The sequence below is a fragment of the Anthonomus grandis genome, chromosome 17 (genome assembly GCF_022605725.1).
Source record: "Anthonomus grandis grandis chromosome 17, icAntGran1.3, whole genome shotgun sequence".
Lineage (NCBI taxonomy): Eukaryota > Metazoa > Arthropoda > Insecta > Coleoptera > Curculionidae > Anthonomus > Anthonomus grandis.
Window position 1 is genome coordinate 17,562,837 of NC_065562.1, and position 25,055 is coordinate 17,587,891.

At 31.6% G+C, this 25,055-nt stretch overlaps 1 protein-coding gene across 1 annotated transcript; it reads left to right on the forward strand.

Annotated features, from left to right (window-relative positions):
• Positions 1 to 37: 37 nt before the first annotated feature.
• On the forward strand, positions 38 to 24,630 carry LOC126746088 (ABC transporter G family member 20). Its single transcript, XM_050454193.1, has 13 exons — positions 38 to 226; positions 8,440 to 8,783; positions 13,155 to 13,291; positions 13,352 to 13,571; positions 13,779 to 14,052; positions 14,112 to 14,297; positions 16,834 to 17,024; positions 17,081 to 17,258; positions 17,316 to 17,431; positions 17,495 to 17,565; positions 23,806 to 24,071; positions 24,127 to 24,301; positions 24,359 to 24,630. The coding sequence occupies exons 2-13, from the start codon at positions 8,442 to 8,444 to the stop codon at positions 24,483 to 24,485; spliced, it is 2,283 nt and encodes a 760-aa protein (XP_050310150.1). The 5' UTR covers positions 38 to 226; positions 8,440 to 8,441; the 3' UTR covers positions 24,486 to 24,630.
• Positions 24,631 to 25,055: the final 425 nt, after the last annotated feature.

Consider the following 25,055-nt stretch of genomic DNA (forward strand, 5'->3'; position numbering starts at 1 on the left):
TCAATCGACGCAAAAACGTCGTAAAAACGACGCTCAATGGTCAGAAATTTTAACTGATAGCGAGTGATTCCCTCGCTCATGTTCACCCTCCGGTTTAGTTCAGTCGAATAACAGACGCGTCTTGACGCGTTAAAACTTTAGGCGTCGCGACGGTTTTTTGGACGCTACAAGCGTCGATTGTTTATTTATTTATTTTTTAATATTGTAGAGTTGAGTGAAGCTTTAGGTAAGTTTATGTCAGTTTTTTTTTATATTTGGGAGTTTATAGGTACATTTTTTGCTGTGGTTCTTTTCATGGTACAAAGTGGAGTTTAATTCTCTACCGCATATGTAATTTCTAACTCACGCCCTGCATTAACTTGAAATGTTAATTTTATTATGCATCGAAGTTCCTTATAAATGATAAACAGCATTTGATTTCGATCCTTTAAGATTCATGGCTCTCAGATGAAGCATTTGGCCAAAAAGTGGAGTTTCTGAGTTTCTACCGCATTTAGTTTCTGACTCACGTCCTGGATCATGTTGAAGTAATTTTTTTCTTATCTGTTCATGCTTTCTAAAGACGATCAACAGCATTTAATTGCGATCGTCCATGCTTTATGCCTCTCAGAAAGAGAAGAGTGAATCAAAAGTCGTTTATTGAGTTTTTACTATAATTAATTTCTGACTCAATATTCCAGTAGTCAATTTAGGAATAAAAAAATTATGTATTGGAAGAAAACGTGTTTCACTGATAATGTGACAGTTTCTATTTCATTTGTAGATCCGTCTGAACAATCCTAATACATGGAATCTTATGGCACCTGATCTCTTTCCTTATTATTGTGACTCTACTATGAATCATGGAAAATTTCGTCAATTATAGCTCTTTTTAAATGTAAATTGAAATTTGTTACAAAGTCAAAAAAAAATCGTTTTTTCACACCTTCCAGTTTCATGACCCTTATACCAAAAAAATTGAAATTTTTATTTGACCATCAATTTATTCATAATAATTCCCCAAAAAAAACATTCATGCATATTTAAATAAATGAAGAACAACAACAGCCTTGTTAATTTATTACTTTCCAAGACAAATAAATGAGTCGTCAAAACAGGTCCTGTACATGGTCATTAAAAATAACTTAGGATGGCGTTGTTTTAATGGCATAAACAAAAAAGTAAAAGTTCATCTCGAGATTTTCCACTGATCAATGAACTTAAGGTACAACCTACGGCCTTGATCCACAAAAATTCAACATAGATTGCAAAAGACGTATTCGTCTTATGTAATAAATGCGTTGATGTTCGTTAAAGAAGAGATGCATGGCTTAATTTTAGAAAATGCTACTTATAACGCAACATTTGTGTGATACGGTTTGTTGGTTTATGAGCTAACCTTTCTGAGATCCTTATTAATATAATACAAACCTACCATCTAATTTCGAAATTGCTTAATAGCGTGTTTTTTTTATTTATAAGTGGTTTAATATGTTAGTGGACTGAACATGCACACACGACAATATCGACAACAGTTTATACAATTTGATTGACATTATGGTGGACTTAATTAAACGTTTTTTAGGTTACCATAGAAAAACAAAATGAACAACAGTGTTTTTTTCCTATGATAATTTATCCTTGTCTTATACATCTCTTTTTTTCAATAATTATGATCGTGACAAAATAACGTGGTTTTTGTCACAAATTCTATTAATTAATGATTATTAGGAGACCTTGGGTGTGTTATATGGGTTTAAAAGGTCGAAGTCGAAATTTTTCCGATTAAGTAGAACCGACCATAAGGTATATGTAATAAGCACATAATTTATTCGCAGAAATACATACATGCTTGACTCGGATGAATATTATGTAAATGACATTGAGGCCCGGTATATATATCTACGCTTGTATTACCTAAAAAAACACCTGTAGGTTTTGTAATTGATCAAAAGTCGATGCTGCTTTATTTATGTCTATTATGTATGTGTAAATCGATGGAGGGAAGCGTTCGGTTATTAATTATTTAAAGAGGCATGAACCCTATATAATATTACCTGTAGGGAAGGAGTTTTTTTTTTGTTTTAAAAATGTTTAAACTCAACCAATTTAGTGATAATCTAAAAACCAGGAACATTGTTTGTTTTTTTTTATTTTGGAAAAACGAGTGAAGGTACCAAAAAACTAATTTCACCATTAAGTTATTTATAAAAAAATAGATTGAAATGAGTACCATGTCAATATGTTAAGATCAATTTTTCAAAAAGTTTAATGATTTTGGAAATACAGTTATTCGATTGGGAATTTCGATGAAACCATGTCTGTTAGTTGGGAAAAAATAATTAAAAAATGAGTTTATTTATTTCCATTTTTAAAAGGGTTTTTCGGATTTAGGTATAATATATTATAAGGAAAATAAACATTTTTTTTGGAAAATCTTTATAAAGGTGATGAAGGTAAATGATTTTTTCAAAAATAACTATTTTTTTTGTGTGTAGCAACCCTTGAAGTAGTTTTGGAACCTTAAAAGTTGATTGTTTGGTTTTTGACATTTTTTATAACATATTTTAAACATCCGTGGTTTAACATTTTTTTTGTATTTTTGAGAATGTTTGGAAATAAAAATTTCAAATTTTCATTAATTTTACACGAATTTCAATTATTTGTGTGTTAATTTACAATCCACAAAAGAACAAACTTATAGTTGATGATGTTCTGGAAGGACCTCTCTTATTTATTCCAGGCAGTTGAGATTTTTATTTCACGATCAACTGCTTGGAATAAACACAAAATGACTCAACATTTTTTATTATTTATTCCAGGAAGTTGAGATTTTTATTTCATAATCAACTGCTATTTATTCCAGGTAGTTAAGATATTTATTTCATGATCAACTGTTATTTATTCCAGGCAGTTATTTTTTATTTCGTGATTAACTGCCTGGAATAAACACAAAATGACTCAACATTCTTTGTTATTTATTCCAGGCAGTTGAAATTTTTATTCCATGATTACCTGCCTGGAATAGCTACAAAACGACTCAACATTCTTTGTTATTTATTCCAGGAAGTTAAGATTTTTATTTTATGATCAACTGTTATTTATTCCAGGCAGTTAAAGTTTTTTATTTCTTGATCAACTACCTGAAATAAACACAAAATGACTCAACATTCTTTCTTTCTCTCAAGTTTATTTCAGGCAGTTGATCATAAAATAAAAATCTCAACTGTCTGGAATAAATAACAAAAGAATGTTGAGTCATTTTGTATTTATTCCAGGCAGTTGATCATGAAATAAAAATCTCAACTACTTGAATTAATAACAGTTGATCATGAAATAAAAATCTCAACTGCCTGGAATAAATAACAAACAATATTAAGTCATTTTGTGTTTATTCCAGACAGTTAAAGTTTTTTATTTCTTGATCAACTACCTGGAATAAAAACAAACTGACTCAACATTCTTTGTTATTTATTCCAGGCAGTTGAGATTTTTATTTCATGATTAACTGCCTGGAATAAACACAAAATTACTCAACATTCTTTATTGTTTATTCCAGGCAGTTGAGGTTTTTTATTTCTTGATCAACTGCCTAGAATAAACACAAAATGACTCAAGATTCTTTATTATTTATTTCAGGCAGTTGAGATTATGATCAACTGTATTTATTCCAGGCAGTTAAGATTTTTATTTCATGATCAACTGCCTGGAATAAATACAAAATGACTCAACATTCTTTTGTTATTTATTCCAGGCAGTTGAGATTTTTATTTCATGATCAACTGTTATTTATTCCAGGTAGTTGAGATTTTTATTTCTTGATCAACTGCATGGAATAAACACAAAATGACTTAACATTCTTTGTTATTTATTCCAGGCAGTTCAGATATTTATTTCATGATCAACTGCCTGTAATAAACACAAAATGACTCAACATTCTCTATTATTTATTCCAGGCAGTTCAGATTTTTATTTTATGATCAACTGTTATTTATTCCAGGCAGTTGAGATTTTTATTTTATGATCAACTGCCTGGAATAAACACAAAATGACTCAACATTCTTTTTTTATTTATTCCAGGCAGTTGAGGTTTTTTATTTCATGATCAACTGCCTGAAATAAACACAAAATCACTCAAAATTTTTTCTTATTTATTCCAGGAAGTTCAGATTTTTATTTCATGATCAACTGTTATTTATTCCAGGCAGTTGAGATTTTTATTTCATGATCAACTGTTATTTATTTCAGGCAGTTGAGATTTTTATTTCACGATCAACTGCCTGTAATAAACACAAAATGACTCAACATTATTTTGTTATTTATTCCAGGCAGTTTAGATTTTTATTTCATGATCAACTGTTATTTATTCCAGGCAGTTGAGATTTTTATTTCACGATCAACTGTCTGTAATAAACACAAAATGACTCAACATTCTTTATTATTTATTCCAGGCAGTTGAGATTTTTATTTCATGATCAATTGTTATTTATTCCTGGCAGTTCAGTTTTTTATTTCACGATCAACTGCCTGGAATAAACACATAATGACTCAACATTCTTTGTTATTTATTCCAGGCACGTGAGATTTTTATTCCATGATCAACTGCCTGGAATAAACACAAAATGACACAACATTCTTGATAATTTATTCCAGGCAGTTGAGGTTTTTATTTCACGATCAATTTTAAGATTTATAAGGATAGTGATTAAATCGAAAAGTAGGCATAACTTAAATGGGCGTTAATCACTTTTTTATATTCCTTTTATTGTCTAAATATAAATAATAAGTATTCATATATCAAATTAATTAATTATTAATATATTCCTATAAAAATTAATAAATAATTAAAATGAGTCATTACGTGTTTATTCCAGGCAGTTGATCATGAAATAAAAATCTCAACTGCCTATAATAAATAATAAAGAATGTTAAATCATTTTTGTATTTATTCCAGGCAGTTGATCATGAAATAGAAATCTCAACTGACTAGAATAAATAACAAAGAATGTTGAGTCATTTTCTGTTTATTCCAAGCAGTTAATCACGAAATAAAAATCTTAACTGCCTGGAATAAATAACATTTGATCATGAAATAAAAATCTCAACTGCCTAGTATAAATAATAAGGAATCTTGAGTCATTTTGTGTTTATTCCAGGCAGTTGATCATAAAATAAAAATCTCAACTGCCTGGAATAAATAATAAAGAATGTTGAGTCATTTTGTGTTTATTACAGGCAGTTGATCATGAAATAAAAAACCTCAACTGCCTGGAATAAATAACAAAGAATGTTGAGCCGTTTTGTAGCTATTTCAGGCACGTGATCATGGAATAAAAATCTCAACTGCCTGGAATAAATAATAAAGAATGTTGAGTCATTTTGTGTTTATTTCAGGCAGTTGATCATGAAATAAAAATCTTAACTGCCTGGAATAAATAATAAAGAATCTTGAGTCATTTTGTATTTATTCCAGGCAGTTGATTATAAAATAAAAATCTCAACTTCCTGGAATAAATAAGAAAAAAATTTTGAGTCATTTTGTGTTTATTCCAGGCAGTTAATCACGAAATAAAAATCTTAACTGCCTGGAATAAATAACAGTTGATCATGAAATAAAAATCTCAACTGCCTGGAATAAATAACAGTTGATCATGCAATAAAAATCTCAACTGCCTGGAATAAATAAAAAAAGAATGTTGAGTCATTTTGTGTTTATTCCAGGTAATTGATCATGAAATAAAAATCTGAACTGCCTGGATTAAAAGCAAAATAACTTAACACTCTTTGTGATTTATTTCAGGCAGTTAAGATATTTATTTCATGATCAACTGCCTGGAATAAACACAAAATGACTCAACATTTTTTTTTTACTTATTCCAGGCAGTCGAGGTTTTTATTTCTCGATCAATTTTAAGATTTATAAGGATAGTGATTAAATCGAAAAGTAGGCATAACTTAAATGGGCGTTAATCACTTTTTTATATTCCTTTTATTGTCTAAATATAAATAATAAGTATTCATATATCAAATTAATTAATTATTAATATATTCCTATAAAAATTAATAAATAATTAAAATGAGTCATTACGTGTTTATTCCAGGCAGTTGATCATGAAATAAAAATCTCAACTGCCTATAATAAATAATAAAGAATGTTAAATCATTTTTGTATTTATTCCAGGCAGTTGATCATGAAATAGAAATCTCAACTGACTAGAATAAATAACAAAGAATGTTGAGTCATTTTCTGTTTATTCCAAGCAGTTAATCACGAAATAAAAATCTTAACTGCCTGGAATAAATAACATTTGATCATGAAATAAAAATCTCAACTGCCTAGTATAAATAATAAGGAATCTTGAGTCATTTTGTGTTTATTCCAGGCAGTTGATCATAAAATAAAAATCTCAACTGCCTGGAATAAATAATAAAGAATGTTGAGTCATTTTGTGTTTATTACAGGCAGTTGATCATGAAATAAAAAACCTCAACTGCCTGGAATAAATAACAAAGAATGTTGAGCCGTTTTGTAGCTATTTCAGGCACGTGATCATGGAATAAAAATCTCAACTGCCTGGAATAAATAATAAAGAATGTTGAGTCATTTTGTGTTTATTTCAGGCAGTTGATCATGAAATAAAAATCTTAACTGCCTGGAATAAATAATAAAGAATCTTGAGTCATTTTGTATTTATTCCAGGCAGTTGATTATAAAATAAAAATCTCAACTTCCTGGAATAAATAAGAAAAAAATTTTGAGTCATTTTGTGTTTATTCCAGGCAGTTAATCACGAAATAAAAATCTTAACTGCCTGGAATAAATAACAGTTGATCATGAAATAAAAATCTCAACTGCCTGGAATAAATAACAGTTGATCATGCAATAAAAATCTCAACTGCCTGGAATAAATAAAAAAAGAATGTTGAGTCATTTTGTGTTTATTCCAGGTAATTGATCATGAAATAAAAATCTGAACTGCCTGGATTAAAAGCAAAATAACTTAACACTCTTTGTGATTTATTTCAGGCAGTTAAGATATTTATTTCATGATCAACTGCCTGGAATAAACACAAAATGACTCAACATTTTTTTTTTACTTATTCCAGGCAGTCGAGGTTTTTATTTCTCGATCAATTTTAAGATTTATAAGGATAGTGATTAAATCGAAAAGTAGGCATAACTTAAATGGGCGTTAATTACTTTTTTATATTCCTTTTATTGCCAATAAATGTTCATGTATCAAATTAATTAATTATTAATACATTCCTATAAAAATAAATAAATAAATTACTCATCTAACAAATAGATATTTATAAAAATAAGAAATTATATGAATAAATCCACCAGAAAATAATCCAAGTTAATTGGACATGAATTAATTCAAAAATTTAATATAAGTTAATGAATAATGGTAGTTTAACAAATATGGACAAGGATATGAAATAAATTGAAGAATTGACGAATAAATTTACGAAATTAATTAAATTTAAATGATGCCTGAGGTGCATTTAACGAATAAAACTTTTGAAAAATGACCCTTAATTAGGCATAATTTTAATAAATAATAATGCAAAAAAATTAATATAACATATAGAAAATAAAGTATAAAGGACAAAATATGGATGCATTAAGGATAATGGTAAAATAGGCATAAGTTAAATGAACGTAATTCACCTTTTTATAATATTATTGTAAATAAATTTGCATATATTAGATGAATTAATTTTCATTAAAACAATTACTTGCTTAACGAATAAAATTGCAATTAAATTTTCCCATTAATGAATTCCTTAGGCGAGTATAATAAATTAGGAATTGCCTCTATTTAATCATAATTTTAACAAAATAATTGAATGGAAATTTAACGAATATATTTGCCTACAAAAAAAATTAGATGACGGAATTTTACTCTTGTGAATTTAATTAACAAATCTCCTTAATAACGACCCTTAATTGAGTATATAGATATATGAAAAAAAAAGTAATATAATGTAAAAAAAATTAGGTATAAGGGTTTTACAAATAAGTCTATAAAGAAAGCCTGAAAAAAAATGAGTGCATTTTAACTACATTAGGTTAAAATATATGAAGAAAAATTATGCATAACTTAAATGCATATGATTTACCTTTTTATAATTTATTTTCAATTACTTTGATTGACTTTTAGTATCCAAAAATAAGAAAAGTTATGCATAACCTTAATGCGTTTGATTCACTTTCTATATTTTTTTATAATTGCCCATAAATTTCTAAATATGATCAAAGTTATACGCATTTTTTTAAAACCTGTTAGATGATCACTCTTTAGAATAATTGACAATCCTTTAATCAGTTGAAGGTTAATTTAACCTGCCGACTAAAGGTTTTAATAAGCCGAATTATAGCGATCATTTATACAATAAATCAAGCTTGTTAAATTGTAAAAATTGTACAAATAAAGACTTTATTATTGTCTACAGCCATGACAGAAGGTCCTACCGAACTAGAGCTGCGCAGACGCCACTTAAAATCCCAACAGTCCACCCTGCAAACGAGAAGATCGAATGCCGTATGCGTGCGAAGGGCGTACAAGAGATACGGCACCAAAGACCACCCCAACGTCATCCTGGAAGGGTTGAACATGACGGTGCCGAAGGGGTGCATTTACGGCTTGTTGGGTGCTAGCGGGTGCGGCAAAACCACCCTGCTCAACTGTATCGTGGGGCGTAAAAGACTGAACGCCGGCGAGATTTGGGTGTTGGGGGGTAAACCGGGATCTAGAGGGAGTGGGGTGCCTGGACCCAGGATCGGTTATATGCCCCAGGTAAGGTAGCTTTTTTAGAGTGTAGAAAAACCATAATTACAATTACTTTATAAAATTTATAGATAACTCTCTTTGTGTCAAGATATTCATTTATCACCAAATTATGTCTTAGTATCACTGATGGATGTTATTTCTGTGTTTGCAAGTATTCCAACAGACCAGGAATGTGGTGTTAAAGGAATTGTTCTTAAAGTTTGTCTTATAAACTAATCATTTTAATTTTAATGTTTTAAGGTCATTGGTTTAGGTTAATGTTTCTTCACCTATTTGCTCCGGCTTCATTAGAGTGAGTGAACTTCAAAAAACATGCATTGATCATTTAATTCGCTTTTTTCAAATGATACGTCTATGGCATTATTATCAATTAAATTGATGTTTTTCTCAACACATTGAATAGTTCTCAGTTTTGAAATATATTTTTTAATAAAAAGTGAAATTCTCTGAACGATTTGGTGAATTTTTGAGTAACATTGAACAATTTTTGCCGAAGTTATTAACGTTTTTGTGCTGAACGTTCAAAAAAATGGAAAAAACGGTTACTATCATCTTTGACGGCTTGTAAAAAGTTCTTTATTTAAACTATTGGCTTGAAGTATATTTTTTAAAGTAAACTGAAGTTTTCTTAACGGTTTGGTGAAACTTTGACTATATTTGAACAATTTTTGCCAAAGTTATGAACATTTTAGTACTGAAGGTCCAAAAATATTTAAAAAATCGTCATCATCAATTTTGATGGCCTGTAGAAAGTTTTTCAGTTAAGTCATCAACTAGAAATGAATTTTTTAATAAAAAGTAAAGTTTTCTTAAAGATCTGGAGAAACTTTGAGTAAAATTGAACAATTTTTTCCAAAGTTATGAACGTTTTTGTGCTGAAGGTCCAAAAAAATGGAAAAATAGTTACTATCATCTTTGACAGCCTGTAAAAACTTATTTATTTAAACCATTAACTTGAAATATATTTTTTTAAGTAAACTGAAGTTTTCTTAACGGTTTGGTGAAACTTCCACTAAATTTGAACAATTTTTGCCAAAGTTATGAACATTTTAGTACTGAAGGTCCAAAAACATAAAAAAAATTGTCATCACCAATTTGATGGCCTGTAAAAAGTTTTTCAGTTAAGTCATCAACTAGAAATTAATTTTTTAATGAAAAGTGAAGTTTTCCTAACGGTCTGGTGAAACTTTGAGTAAAATTGAACAATTTTTTACGAAGTTATGAACTTTTTTGTACTAAAAGGCCAAAAAAATAGAAAAATTGTTACTATCATCTTTGACAGCCTGTAAAAAGTTCTTTATTTAAACCATTGGCTTGAAGTATATTTTTTAAAGTAAAGTGAAGTTTTCTTAATGGTTTGGTGAAACTTTGACTAAATTTCAACCATTTTTGCCGAAGTTATGAACATTTTAGTACTGAAGGTCCAAAAACATAAAAAAAATTGTCATCACCAATTTGATGGCCTGTAAAAAGTTTCTCAGTTAAGTCACCAACTCGAAATAAATTTTCTAATAAAAAGTGAAGTTTTCTTAAAGATCTGGGGAAACCTTCAGTAAAATTGAACAATTTTTTACGAAGTTATGAACGTTTTTGTACAAAAGGTCCAAAAAAAATGGAAAAATGGTTACTTGAAAAATCGTTATCATCTTTGACGGCCTGTAAAAAGTTCTTTATTTGAACCATTAACTTGAAGATAATTTTTTTAAGTAAAGTGAAGTTTTCTTAACGGTTTGATGAAACTTTGAGTAAATTTGAATAATTTTTGCCAAAGTTATGGTTATTTTAGTACTAGAATGGTTGCCATCAACCGTTAATGATGGTAACTATTTTTTCCTTCAGATTTAACGCTAGTAATGAGTATTAAAAGAATTACTCCAGGCTTTCCAATGCCTGGAATATAATCCTGGAATTACTTTAGAAGATTTAAACTTAAAAAAAAAATTAAAACTCAGATTACCTTCAAATAACTTAAAGAGTACTCAGAGGATTATTCCAGGCACTGCAAGTAAATCAAACGCTAGTGAGAGACTTATGAGTAGTAAAAGAATTATTCCAGGCTTTCCAATGCCTGGAATAAAATCCTGGAATTACATTAGAAGATTTAAAATTTAAAAAAAAATAAAACTTAGCCAGATTACCTTCAAAAGACTTTAAGAGTACCCAGAGGATTATTCCAGGCACTACAAGTAAATCAAACGCTAGTGAGAGACTTATGAGTAGTAAAAGAATTATTCCAGGCTTTCCAGTGCCTGGAATATAATCCTGGAATTACTTTAGAGGATTTAAAATTTAAGAAAAAAAATTAAAACTTAGTCAGATTACCTTTAAATAACTTAAAGGACTCAGAGGATTCTTCCAGGCTCTACAACTAAATCAAACGCTAGTGAGAGACTTATGAGTAGTAAAAGAAATATTCCAGGCTTTTCAGTGCCTGGAATAAAATCCTGGAATTACTTTAGAAGATTTAAAATTTAAAAACAAAATTAAAAGTTAGTCAGATTACCTTACAATACATAAATAACTTAAAGGACTCACAGGATTATTCCAGGCTCTACAAGTAAATCAAATGCTAGTGAGAGACTTATGAGTGGTAAAAGAATTATTCCAGGCTTTCCAGCGCCTGGAATAAAATTCTGGAATTACTTTAGAAGATTTAAAAATTTAAAAAAATTAAAATTATTCACAATATGGCACTAGAAAGCCTGGAATAAAATCCTGGAATTACATTAGAAGATTTAAAATTAAAAAAAAAAATAAAACTTATTCAGATTACCTTCAAATAACTTAAAGAGTACTCAGAGGATTATTCCAGGCACTACAAGTAAATCAAATGCGAATGAGTAGTGAAAGAATTATTCCAGGCTTTCTAGTGCCTGGAATAAAATCCTGGAATTACTTTAGAATATTTATGGATAAAAAAAGGTTAAAACTCAGTTAGATTTACCTCCTAGAAATGAGTTAAGAATACTCTTAAGTTAAGAAGGTTGAAAATTGAAAAATCGTTATCATCAAGTTTGATGGCTTGTAAAAAATTTTACAGTTAAACTTGCAGCTTAAAATATATTTTTTGTGGAAAAGTAAAGTTTTCTTAATAGTTTGGTGAAACTTTGAGTAGATTTAAACAATTTTTGCCGAAGCTATGCAGGTTTTTGTACTGAAGGTCGAAAAAAAAATGGAAAAATAGTTACTATCATCTTTGACGGTCTGTAAAAAATTCTTCAGATAAACTATGAACTTGAAATATTTTTTTTAAAGAAGTGTGAAGTTTTCTTAACGGTTTAGTGAAACTTTGAATAAATTTGAGTAATTTTTGCCAAAGTTATGAACATTTTAGTACTGAAGGTTCAAAAAAATAAGAAAATCGTTATTATCAATTTTAATGGCCTGTAAAAAGTTTTTTAGTTAAGTAACCAATTCGAAATTAATTTTTTAATAAAAAGTGAAGTTTTCTTAATGGTCTCATGAAACATTGAGTAAATTTGAATAATTTTTGCCAAAGTTATGAACATTTTTGTACTGAAGGTCCAAAAAAATGGAAAAATGTTTACTATCATCTTTGACCGCTTGTAAAAGTTTCTCCAGGTTAACATTCAACTTGAACAACTTTTTTTAACGGTTTGGTGAAACTTTCACTAAACTTATGACCATTTTTGTACGAAAGGTTAAAAAAAAAATTAAAAAATTATTACCATCATCTTTGACATTTTTAGATAAGAAAACCTACTTTTAATTGAGCATTAATTATTATTTTTACTGTGTGCCAGAATCTATCTATATTTGTGTATCTTTTATAGCCTGAGGACGTTTTCATAGGGATCAAAACGTCGACCAAAATATATAAATCGTTCCTCTGAAGTAGTTTTTTTTTCTCACCTATATCCAACAAAAAAATTAATTTAACAAGTGCACATATAATTACAGAGAGTGATTAATTACTTGGGAAGTATAATAGGTTTTTTTACACTCTACATTTAAATTAAATTACCTTTAAACAAGGATAATTAACTTAATGGTTATTATCTAACTGACTACAGCAAAGTTGTAAAAAATGTAGTAAGTAAGCCTTAGATCCGAGAAAAACGTTCAAAGGTTATCCTATTCAGGCAGCACTGAGAGTCTGAAATCTAATTCTAGTTTTTTTATTACTATCTTATAATTCCTATATTATAATTATTTTAATTTAATTCTGGATGAAAACCTTCTTACGTGGCCCAATCCAGCACATCCAGAGCCTCAAATCAATTTGTAGATCTAAGTTCCGATTCCAAGTCGATTTTCTAGTGGAATTCCAGAAGTGTTTCTTCCAATAAATGCTTAAAATCTATTAAGATTCCAGCACTATCGGGTTCGGTTGTTAATTCCGTTTTTCCCTTGCAGGAAATCGCCCTCTATGGCGAATTCTCGATCCGCGAAACCCTAAAATACTTCGGCTGGATCGCCGAAATGTCCAGCCAACAGGTGGACGCCAAACTGGAGTTCCTCGTTAACCTCCTGATGCTACCAGACGCGGACAGGTAAAGTTAAAAGATCCCAAACGTTCCCTCAGGTAACCCCGTTCATTTTTTTTTTGATAGACAAGTGAAGAATTTAAGTGGGGGGCAACAGAGGAGGGTGTCACTAGCGGCAGCCCTGGTGCACGATCCAGAACTATTGATCCTGGATGAACCCACCGTTGGGGTCGATCCGCTGTTGCGGCAAAACATCTGGAACCATTTGGTGGAGATCACGAAGCACGGAAGGAAAACCGTCATTATCACCACCCATTATATTGACGAAACCAGACAGGCCCATTTGGTAAACAAATAATTACTCCTAATAAATATGGCACGCCTATGTCGGCCCCGCCTCCTACGCGTTTTGATTGGCTAAAGCTCGTTCAGAAGTACAGCGGGGGGCGTGTACAAACGACCCAGTGGTGCACCGATTTATTAATTTAATTATCTACAAAAATATAAAAAACGGGTGATTCATATTAGTGCAACACACACTGTCTTTTTTTAGATTGGGTTGATGCGCGGTGGATATTTCTTAGCAGAAGAGTCACCGGAGCAACTGATCACCCAATTTGGTGCCGAGAGTCTCGAGGACGTATTTCTGAAATTGAGCGTCATCCAGAATATGGGAAAGCGACGTAGATCGAGTATCCTCCATGGCGTTACCGATTCGATCCCGATTCCTGCGGGTGCGGTTAACGAGGCCGCCGTCCTGGATGACGAAGTCGGCGAAATATCCGGGGAGTTTGGCGACAACATTTCCACGTCCAGTCGGACGGCCAGTAAGGGATTTTTGGATGAGCAAATCTTCTGGAAAAAAAATCGATTTTTTTCTTTATAGGACGGGTGTCAATTGCGCCAGATGCTACGGTGGAAACGATCGTGTCCGAGGTGCCACCCGATGACGAGCCCGATGTCCATTGGACGGAATATTTGAAGGTTATCAAACCCTCGCATATGAAAGCGTTGATTTGGAAGAACTTTTTGTGGATGTGGCGGAATATTCCGGTGATGGCTTTTATCGTAGGTGAGTGAATCGAATAAATTGATTTATGAGGAATATTCTTGATTATCCAAAGAACCAATGAGGATGTTCTTATGAAGCAAAAAGCAGAATATTCTAAAGTGTATTCTCTATAAGAGTTGTTTGAATCGGTCTATTTAGTGTCCAAGTATAAAATTTCATCTTCAAGAGCACCACTCACTTTAAGGTCTAGGATCTTAGAAACTAGTTGAACTATTCTTATTAAAGAGACTCTTAGGAAAAATATCAGACTCTTTAGGTATCAGTGTCCAAGGACTATGTTTGATTTTTTAGTTTACCAATCACTTCAAAGCCCAATATCTCGAAAACTAATTGGACTATTCTCATTAAACAAAAAGAAAAATATTCTAAGGAATATTCTTTAAAAATTTTATTTAAAGTTTAAGGCAGTTTGACCAAAAATTTCGAAAATATCTGTCGTTTTAAGTGTTCAAGGACCTTCTAGGTGACCACCCACTTTACAGGTCAATAACTCAAAAACGAGTTATGCTATTCTCATCAAATAAAAAGAATGATATTCTAAGGAATATCCTTTATAAATTTTGTTAAAAGTTTTACGCAGTTTAAATAAAAATTTTGGACATATAATCCTTTTTAGATAGTGGTGTCCAAAGACCTTGTTTGATGTTCTAGGTGACCGCTCACTTCAAGACCCAATATCTCAAAAACTCATTGGGCTATTTTTATCAAATAAAAAACAAAATATTCTAAGGAATATTCTTTACACATTTTCTTTAATGTTTAAGGCAGTTTGACAAGAAATTTTAGAAATATCTGCTCTTTTAGGTGCTTAGTTTCTATTTTTTGGTGGTTACTGTTCACTAGGACCTTCTAGGTGACTACTCACTTCAAAGCCCAATATCTCAAAAAGTAATTCGGCTATTCTTATCAAACAAAAAGCAGAATATTCTGAGGAATATTCTTTACACATTTTGTTTAATGTTTAAGGGAGTTTGACAAGAAATTTCAGAAATATCGGCCCTTTTAGGTGCTTAGTTTCTATTTATATTTCTTGGTTACTGTTCACTAGGACCTTCTAGGTGACTACTCACTTCAAAGCCCAATATCTCAAAAAGTAATTGGACTATTCTTATCAAACAAAAAGCAGAATATTCTAAGGAATATTCTTTAGAAATTTCGTTGTAGCTTTAGGCCAGTTTGACTAAAAATTTCAGAAATATCAGCCCTTTTATGTGTCAAGTTCCAAAGACTTTCTAAGTGACTGTTCACTTCAAAAGTTTGCTTTGTAGAACATCAATTTCCCATGCAATCAAATGCCTTTGTGAAATCAAGGAATAGAATCAAAAGGTTTGAGAAAATACAGTTCTTAAAGGTTATTCTTGACAATCATATGTCACAAATCAATGAGATTCTGAAATTATTTTCTGGATCTGGATATCTTATTTAAATAACCTCAAAAGACCTGGAAGGGGCTTAAGAACTATTGAACAATTATTTTAGGCCCATTGTCAAATACCTGGAAGAGAATTAAGAGTTCTAAAAATATAGTTCCAGACACTTAAGTTCCTGGAATAAAATTCTGAAATGACCCTTAAATATGCAAAATGAACATAGCAAAGTCACTTGAGAGTTAAATCCTGGAAAAAGCTTTGTTTAGTAATGAGACACTTATTCCAGGCTCCTGGACTAATCAAAATTTTAGTCCAGGCACTTAAGTCACTTAGTCCTGGTGTTTGAATTAAGTAGTCATTTGTCTCAAGTTCCTCAAACTTTTAGGTTACCTAGAAGTAAGTTTCAAGTGCTAAAATTAATTTCTGAAAGCCTTGAATTAATTAGACACTTATTTTAAGGTCTTGGATTAATGGCAATTTGTTCCTCAGGCTTTTATAGGTATTTAAAGCACTTAATTTATATTGTTTCAGCGTTTAAGCATTTTCTGGAAAATAGCGATTAATTTCAGACTTCCAGGCATTTGAATGCTTAAAATAACTTAAGTGCTTGAAATAGGTGTCTTACTGTAAACCCCCTTTGGCTTAAGTGCCTGGAAGAAACATTTTAAGAGCCTGGACTAATTGTCTTCTTATTTGAAGTGACTTGAATAAGTGCCCTATTTACTGTCCTTCTTCCAGGTACTTAAAATGACTGCCTGGACGACATTTAAGGGTAGTTAAATATTTATTACAGGCACTTAAATGGATGAAATAACATTCTGAATTTACTGCTGGATATCTCAAAAACTAATTGGGCTATTCTCATCAAACAAAAAGCATAATGCTCTGAAGAATATTCCCTACAAATATTTATTAGGCTTTAAAGCAGTTTAAGCAACAAACACTGAAATAGCAGCGTTTTTAAAGAGACAGCTACACTAGAAGGCTCATATGTCCTTACCTATTATGATCATCTGAACCAAAAATCAAAGAACAGTAGATCATCAACAAAACTCCATTAAAAAAGCCCTTAAAATTACCATTTAAACTTGCCAGTACTTTTGAACCAATACCTCTGGATCCGATCAAGCTAGACTAATAAATTGAACATTATTAATTAATTCCAGGTTTACCTGTGGCCCAGATGGTCCTGTTTTGCCTCTCGGTCGGACACGATCCCAAAAATATCGCCGTTTCAGTCGTCAATAACGAAATCAACTATCCAATGGAACGGTGCCAATATAAACCCGGGTGTAATGCCACTTATCTCAGTTGTAACTTCTTGGACTACGTAGTGCATAATTATTCTATAATACTGGTAAGTAATTGTAGTTTTAAAAATAATTTGGGCCCTAAAGGGTTGTTTTCTTGTAGAAATATTACGCGACCGAGGGAGAGGCACGTAGAACGGTTGAAAAGGGACACTCCTGGGCAATGATGGTGGTCCCATACAACTTTTCCGACGCTTTAAGGTCCAGGATTGAGAATGGAAAGGATACACCTGAATGGGACCTAAATAACACCTTTATAGACATATACGCTGATAAGTCGAGTAAGAAACTTGAAAAAAAAAAGGGTTTTATGGTTAATTAAATTGTGATTTTTTCAGACGAAAACATCGCGACGTTCCTTACAAGGGATCTGTACTACGGTATCCAGGATTACGCGAAGTCTTATTTGAGGGAGTGCGATATTAACCCCAAAGTCTTCGGGATCCCCGTTAAGGTATTTAATGGGGGAATTTGAATTAAAGAGTGTTTTTTTTAATGGGGATTTTTTTTTTTTTAGTTTGAACGCCCTATTTATGGATATGGTGAGCCTGATTTTACGGATTTTGCTGCTCCTGGTGTGATTCTTACGTGAGTATTATGGAGACTGTCTTCCTAGTCGTTTTTTGGCAATAATTATAGACTAATTTTTAATTTATATTTAAATGGCGTATCGATTATATTAATTTAAAAACATTTTTTGTTCCTAGATTTTAAGGAAATTGGTTATGACCGACTCTGAGGTTTTTCGCGATTTTCTCCCACTGTATCGGAAATAAAAGCAAAATTTCTTTTTCTACAAATAGCCCTTACTATTCCCAACAATTTTTATATTAACCATTTTGGTCCTAAACCTTTAGATTTTTTGTAAAAAATCGAAATAACTCTAAAAAAAATAAAACTAGGGGTACATACCTTCTCGGTCCGTTTTTTCACGTATTTGTCCTGCATTTTTCAAGATTTTTCTTTCATGTCTTCCGGGAATTTCAAATCAAATTATTCCATGTTCTGGAACCATTTTTTCCAAACGATTGACGTCACGGGAACCAATTTAACGTAAATTTTCATGTTTTTCTAGGAACAGTGTCTTCCAGAGTCCAGGCGTTTCACGTAATTTGTCGTGTTGTTCCAGGAATTGCACGTAATTGTTTCACGTTATGGAAAATATATGGATTTATGTCTGAATCGAGTAACGATTGTAAAAATTTTAAAACGATATTTTTTCGCAGATTTTGAAAAAATTGTTTATGACTGACTCTGAGGTTTTTCGCGATTTTCTCCCACTGTATCGAAAATAAAAGCAAAATTTCTTTTTCTACAAATAGCCCTTACTATTCCCAACAATTTTTATATTAACCGTTTTGGTCCTAAACCTTTAGATTTTTTGTAAAAAATCGAAATAACTCTAAAAAAAATAAAACTAGGGGTACGTACCTTCTCGGTCCGTTCTTTCACGTATTTGTCCTGCATTTTTCGAGATTTTTTTTTCATGTGTTCCGGGAATTTCAAATCAAATTATTCCATGTTCTGGAACCATTTTTTCCAAACGATTGACGTCACGCGAACTAATTTAACGTAAATTTTCATGTTTTTCTAGGAACAGTGTCTTCCAGAGTCCAGGCGTTTCACGTAATTTGTCGTGTTGTTCCAGGAATTGCACGTAATTGTTTCACGTTATGGAAAATATATGGATTTATGTCTGAATCGAGTAACGATTGTAAAAATTTTAAAACGATATTTTTTCGCAGATTTTGAAAAAATTGTTTATGACTGACTCTGAGGTTTTTCGCGATTTTCTCCCACTGTATCGAAAATAAAAGCAAATTTTCTTTTTCTACAAATAGCCCTTACTATTCCCAACAATTTTTATATTAACCGTTTTGGTCCTAAACCTTTAGATTTTTTGTAAAAAATCGAAATAACTCTAAAAAAAATAAAACTAGGGGTACGTACCTTCTCGGTCCGTTCTTTCACGTATTTGTCCTGCATTTTTCGAGATTTTTTTTTCATGTGTTCCGGGAATTTCAAATCAAAATATTCCATGTTCTGGAACCATTTTTTCCAAACGATTGACGTCACGGGAACCAATTTAACGTAAATTTTCATGTTTTTCTAGGAACAGTGTCTTCCAGAGTCCAGGCGTTTCACGTAATTTGTCGTGTTGTTCCAGGAATTGCACGTAATTGTTTCACGTTATGGAAAATATATGGATTTATGTTTGAATCGAGTAACGATTGTAAAAATTTAAAAACGATATTTTTCGGCAGATTTTGAAAAAATTGCTTATGACTGACTCTGAGGTTTTTCGCGATTTTCTCCCACTGTATCGAAAATAAAAGCAGAATTTCTTTTTCTACAAATAGCCTTTACTATTCCCAACAATTTTTATATTAACCATTTTGGTCGTAAACCTTTAGATTTTTTGTAAAAAATTAAAATCACTTTAAAAAAAATTAAACTAGGGGTACGTACCTTCTCGGTCCGTTTTTTCACGTATTTGTCCTGCATTTTTCATTATTTTTTTTTCCATGTCTTCCGGGACTTTCAAATCAAATTATTCCATGTTCTGGAACCATTTTTTCCAAACGATTGACGTCACGCGAACTAATTTAACGTAAATTTTCATGTTTTTCTAGGAACAGTGTCTTCCAGAGTCCAGGCGTTTCACGTAATTTGTCGTTTTGTTCAAGGAATTGCACTTAATTGTTTCACGTTATGGAAAATATATGGATTTATGTTTGAATCGAGTAACGATTGTAAAAATTTAAAAACGATATTTTTGTGCAGATTTTGAAAAAATTGCTTATGACTGACTCTGAGGTTTCTCGCGATTTTCTCCCACTGTATCGAAAATACAAGCAAAATTTCTTTTTCTACAAATAGCCCTTACTATTCCTAACAAATTTTATATTAACCATTTTGGTCGTAAGCCTTTAGATTTTTTGTAAAAAATTAAAATTACTCTAAAAAAAGTAAAACTAGGGGTACGTACCTTCTCGGTCCGTTCTTTCACGTATTTGTCCTGCATTTTTCGAGATTTTTTTTTTCATGTCTTCCGGAAATTTCAAATTAAATTATTCCATGTTCTGGAACCATTTTTCCAAACGATTGACGTCACGGGAACCAATTTAACGTAAATTCCCATGCTTTTCTAGGAACAGTGTCTTCCAGAGTCCAGGCGTTTCACGTAATTTGTCGTTTTGTTCCAGGAATTGCACGTAATTGTTTCACGTTATGGAAAATATATGGATTTATGTCTGAATCGAGTAACGATTGTAAAAATTTTAAAACGATATTTTTTCGCAGATTTTGAAAAAATTGTTTATGACTGACTCTGAGGTTTTTCGCGATTTTCTCCCACTGTATCGAAAATAAAAGCAAATTTTCTTTTTCTACAAATAGCCCTTACTATTCCCAACAATTTTTATATTAACCGTTTTGGTCCTAAACCTTTAGATTTTTTGTAAAAAATCGAAATAACTCTAAAAAAAATAAAACTAGGGGTACGTACCTTCTCGGTCCGTTCTTTCACGTATTTGTCCTGCATTTTTCGAGATTTTTTTTTCATGTGTTCCGGGAATTTCAAATCAAATTATTCCATGTTCTGGAACCATTTCTTCCAAACGATTTACGTCATGGGAACTAATTTAACGTAAATTGTCATGTTTTTCTAAGAACAGTGTCTTCCAGAGTCCAGGCGTTTCACGTAATTTGTCGTTTTGTTCCAGGAATTGCACTTAATTGTTTCACGTTATGGAAAATATATGGATTTATGTTTGAATCGAGTAACGATTGTAAAAATTTAAAAACGATATTTTTCGGCAGATTTTGAAAAAATTGCTTATGACTGACTCTGAGGTCTTTCGCGATTTTCTCCCACTGTATCGAAAATAAAAGCAAATTTTCTTTTTCTACAAATAGCCCTTACTATTCCCAACAATTTTTATATTAACCGTTTTGGTCTTAAACCTTTAGATTTTTTGTAAAAAATTAAAATTACTCTAAAAAAAGTAAAACTAGGGGTACGTACCTTCTCGGTCCGTTCTTTCACGTATTTGTCCTGCATTTTTCTAGATATTTTTTTCATGTCTTCCGGGAATTTCAAATCAAATTATTCCATGTTCTGGAACCATTTTTTCCAAACGATTGACGTCACGAAAAATAAATGAACGTAAATTTTCATGTTTTTCTGGCAGATTTTGAAAAAATTGCTTATGACTGACTCTGAGGTTTTTCGCGATTTTCTTCCACTGTATCGAAAATAAAAGCAAAATTTATTTTTCTACAAATAGCCCTTACTATTCCCAACAATTTTTATATTAACCGTTTTGGTCGTAAACCTTTAGATTTTTTGTAAAAAATTAAAAAAGAAAAATAAAACTAGGGGTACGTACAGGCCATTTTTTCACGTTCTTGTCCTACATTATTTCTTATAAAAAATCCATGTTATCTAGGAATTTAAAACCAAATTATTCCATACTTCTGGAATCGTGCCTTCCAAACGATTGACGTCACAGGATCCAATTTCACTTAATTTTTCATGTTGTTGAGGCGTTTCAATTTTAATTTTAATGTTCTGCAATGGTGTCTTTCAGAGTCCAAGCGTTTTATGGAATTTTTAATTTTTGTTCCAGAAATTTCACGTAATAAATTATTCCAGAAGATTGACGTCGTTACTGTGAAATGTCTTACAGAGTTTTGGCATTTTACATAATTTTTAATTCGATTCCAAGAGTGATTGAAGTAGTTTTTCCTTTTTTCCAGGATTTTGACGTAATTTTTATTTTTCTCAGGTTTTGCAGTCATATCTTCCGGACCTGATTTTTCAATGTAATTCAGGAAATTTTAAATTTTTTCCAGGACTTTTCATTTTTTTCAAATTAAATTCTTATGTCTGGCAAACATTTTATTTTACTCCTGAAACACCGTTTTTTATGGTTTTCGGAAACTTAAATATTTTTTCCAGTTTTCTAGGCGTAATTTTTCGTTTTATTCCAGGAATTTCCACATTTTTTTCATTTTATTCCAGGAAATTGACGTGAACTCTGATGTTTTTCAGGATTTTTTTAAATTTTCTGGTCATTCGCAAAGTTCGGACGTTTTACGTAATTTTTAATTTGATTTTAGGAAATTGACGTAATTTTTTATATTTTCCGTGAATTTCAGATAATTTTTCATTTTCTCCAGGCTCCTGGAATTATGAGTCCAGGAATTCTACGATATTTTTTCATTTGATTCCAGAAATATCATTTTTTGTGCTTCCCGGAAATTTAAATGTTTGTTTCAGTTGTCGTGAGTACAGGCATTCTTCATAATTTTTCCAGGAAATTTACACATTTTTATTTCAGCAATTTTTTGTAATATTTTCGTTTTATTCCAGGACACTGACGTATAATTCCAAACGTTTTTTAGGAATTTATTTCTATTTTCCTGGATTAGTATCTTCCCGAGTCTAAGTGTTTCACGTAACTGTTCGTTTTATTCCAAGTCTTTCACGTAGTTTTTTAATTTTATTCCAATAAATTCACGTTATTTCTTCAGGTATTTGAAATATTCTTCTGGATTTTTGCAAACAAGTTCTCCATACGTTTGCGGTAACTTTTTATTTTATTCCAGAAATTTCAGGAATTTTTTTCCAGTTTCCTGAACTAATAAATGTATGCCAGAGTCCAGGCGTGTCACGTAATTTTTAATTTAATTCCACGTCATTTTTCAAGAAATTCACGAAGTTTTTTAACTTTTTCCAGACGTTTAACGTGATTTTTCAACTCATTAGAGGAATTTAATTTTTTTTAATTTCAAATAATAAAAAATTAAAGAATTTAATTTGGAATTAATTCGATAAAAAATAAAAGGAATTATAACACTGTAATTAGACTTTCCAGGAAATTTACGTAATTTTTTATTTCTTCCAGGCTTCTGCAGTCACACCTTTCATATATTTTTTTAATTTAATCCAAGAAATTCTTATTTTTTCCAGGAATTTCAAATATCTTTTCAATTTTTTCCATTTTTTTGAAATAATTTCTTATGCTTCACAGACGTTTCATTCTTCATTTTATTCCAGTCTATTTTGTACCTGGAACGGTAGTTCTTTTATTCCTGTCCTTGTTCTCCTCGTACCCCACTACAAGTCTTCTCATCCTTCTCTTCTTGCTGAAGTAAAATTAGGAAGGAAATTTTTGGATACTTACAGGCGTCCCTTTTCCTTATCTTCTTCCTTTGCTTTGTTCTTTATTTATCTCTCTTCTTTTATTTTCTAATGACTGCTATTTTTCACCATCATGAGAATTGTCTTTCATATTCTTGTCTTTGTTCTTTATTTAAGTCTTCTCATTCTCTCTCTCTTTATTCCTTAATATAAAATTGAAAAAACATTTCTCGGCCTTTACAAGCATCGTCTGTTCTCCTTCTTCTTTTTGTTCAGTATTACCCTTTTCTTCTCATATATCTGTTTTCATTTCCTCTCTACCTCCTAATCCTTAACGTAGATTTTTCTTTTTTCTTGAATTGCTTATATACAGCAGATCTCCGTAAGAATCTGTGGAACTAAAATCTTGCATCATTGTTCCACTCACTGTAAAAGTTGAGGAGTTTGGACACCTCCAAATTCCACTTGGTAATAATCTAAATGGAAGTCCAATACTTCCCAAACACTCCATATTTGTTCCACTCATTACCTATCTCATAATATTGGTTTAAATTCCTCTTGATCTGTCCTAATATCCTGTGAAAGTCTCTGATCTACCAATCACACTTATCAAAATTTCCCTTGAATCTGCCACTGTGAAAGAAGGAAATAAGTTCCCAACTCTTTTAACCATTTTCCAGGATAATCTTTTTCATGGCGGTGGCCCTAACATCAGGCGCGATGCTCCTGGAACGTAACGAGGGCATCCTGGAACGTTCCCTGGTAAACGGGATCACCGGTACCGAGATGCTGTTCTCCCAAGTGATCACCCAATTCGTGGTGATGTTCGGGCAAACCAGCATGGTCCTGATAGCCGCATTCCCGATCTTCCGTTTGACCCAAAACGGTGACTACACCTTACTCTTTGCCTTGACTATCATGTCAGGACTATGTGGGATGTGTTTCGGTATGTTCGAGGGTTAAAAATGGCCTAATTTCACCCTAAAGTGAATGTCTTGCAGGTTTTGTCGTGGCAGTTTGCTGCGAGAACGAACGTTCCGCTACTTATATGGCTTTGGGTAGTTTTTTGCCCATAGTGATGCTCTGCGGGATTATTTGGCCTATCGAGGCGATGAGCCCTTATTTGAAGTGGATTTCGGACTTTTTGCCTTTGACCCAAGCGACAGAGAGCTTAAGGTTTGGTATCTATAACCCCCCCAATTGATAAATGATAATTTAATTATTTTTGCGCAGGTGTATCATTGCTCGCGGATGGAGTCTTCGGGTACCAGTGGTCTACTATGGGTTCCTCTCCATAGGACTATGGATCGTCATTTTTCTTACGATAAGCATTTTATTCCTTAAGTTTAAAAAAGGGTAGTTTTAGTCCAGTTTACGGGGATTATTATATATGTGATAAATCATTATTCTTGCCTTAAAATTGTGTACGCTTGAAGGGTCGTATGGTCACCCCATAACATTTTGTAGATATTTATTATTAATTAATAAAAATTCTAAAAAAATTACTGTTTTTTCTTCCGATATCCTTAAATTCCCCTCGATTTTATCCAGCAATAGATACCCATCTTTGTTGCACTGACTCCATGCTCTATGAGAATATATGGCTCTAGAACTGACCTATAATATTATATATAGCCATCTTTCTTTTGCTCATTATAGAACACGTTAGTTGCATCCAAAATTTCCCATCCATGGAATGATTGAACTGATTTATCCATCTTTGTTCTCCTCATGGTACACACGTCCAAGTTTGACTTGAACACTTAATATATCAGCAAGAATTTATGGACCTATCAATGTCAATCTTTATCCCACTCATTATAAATGGTACAAAGAAGCAAATTTCACTGGAATTGCTTAAGCTACATACACCCATCCTTAAACAATTGCTTAGTAGACTTTAGGATTATTGGACACTTCCAAATATCAC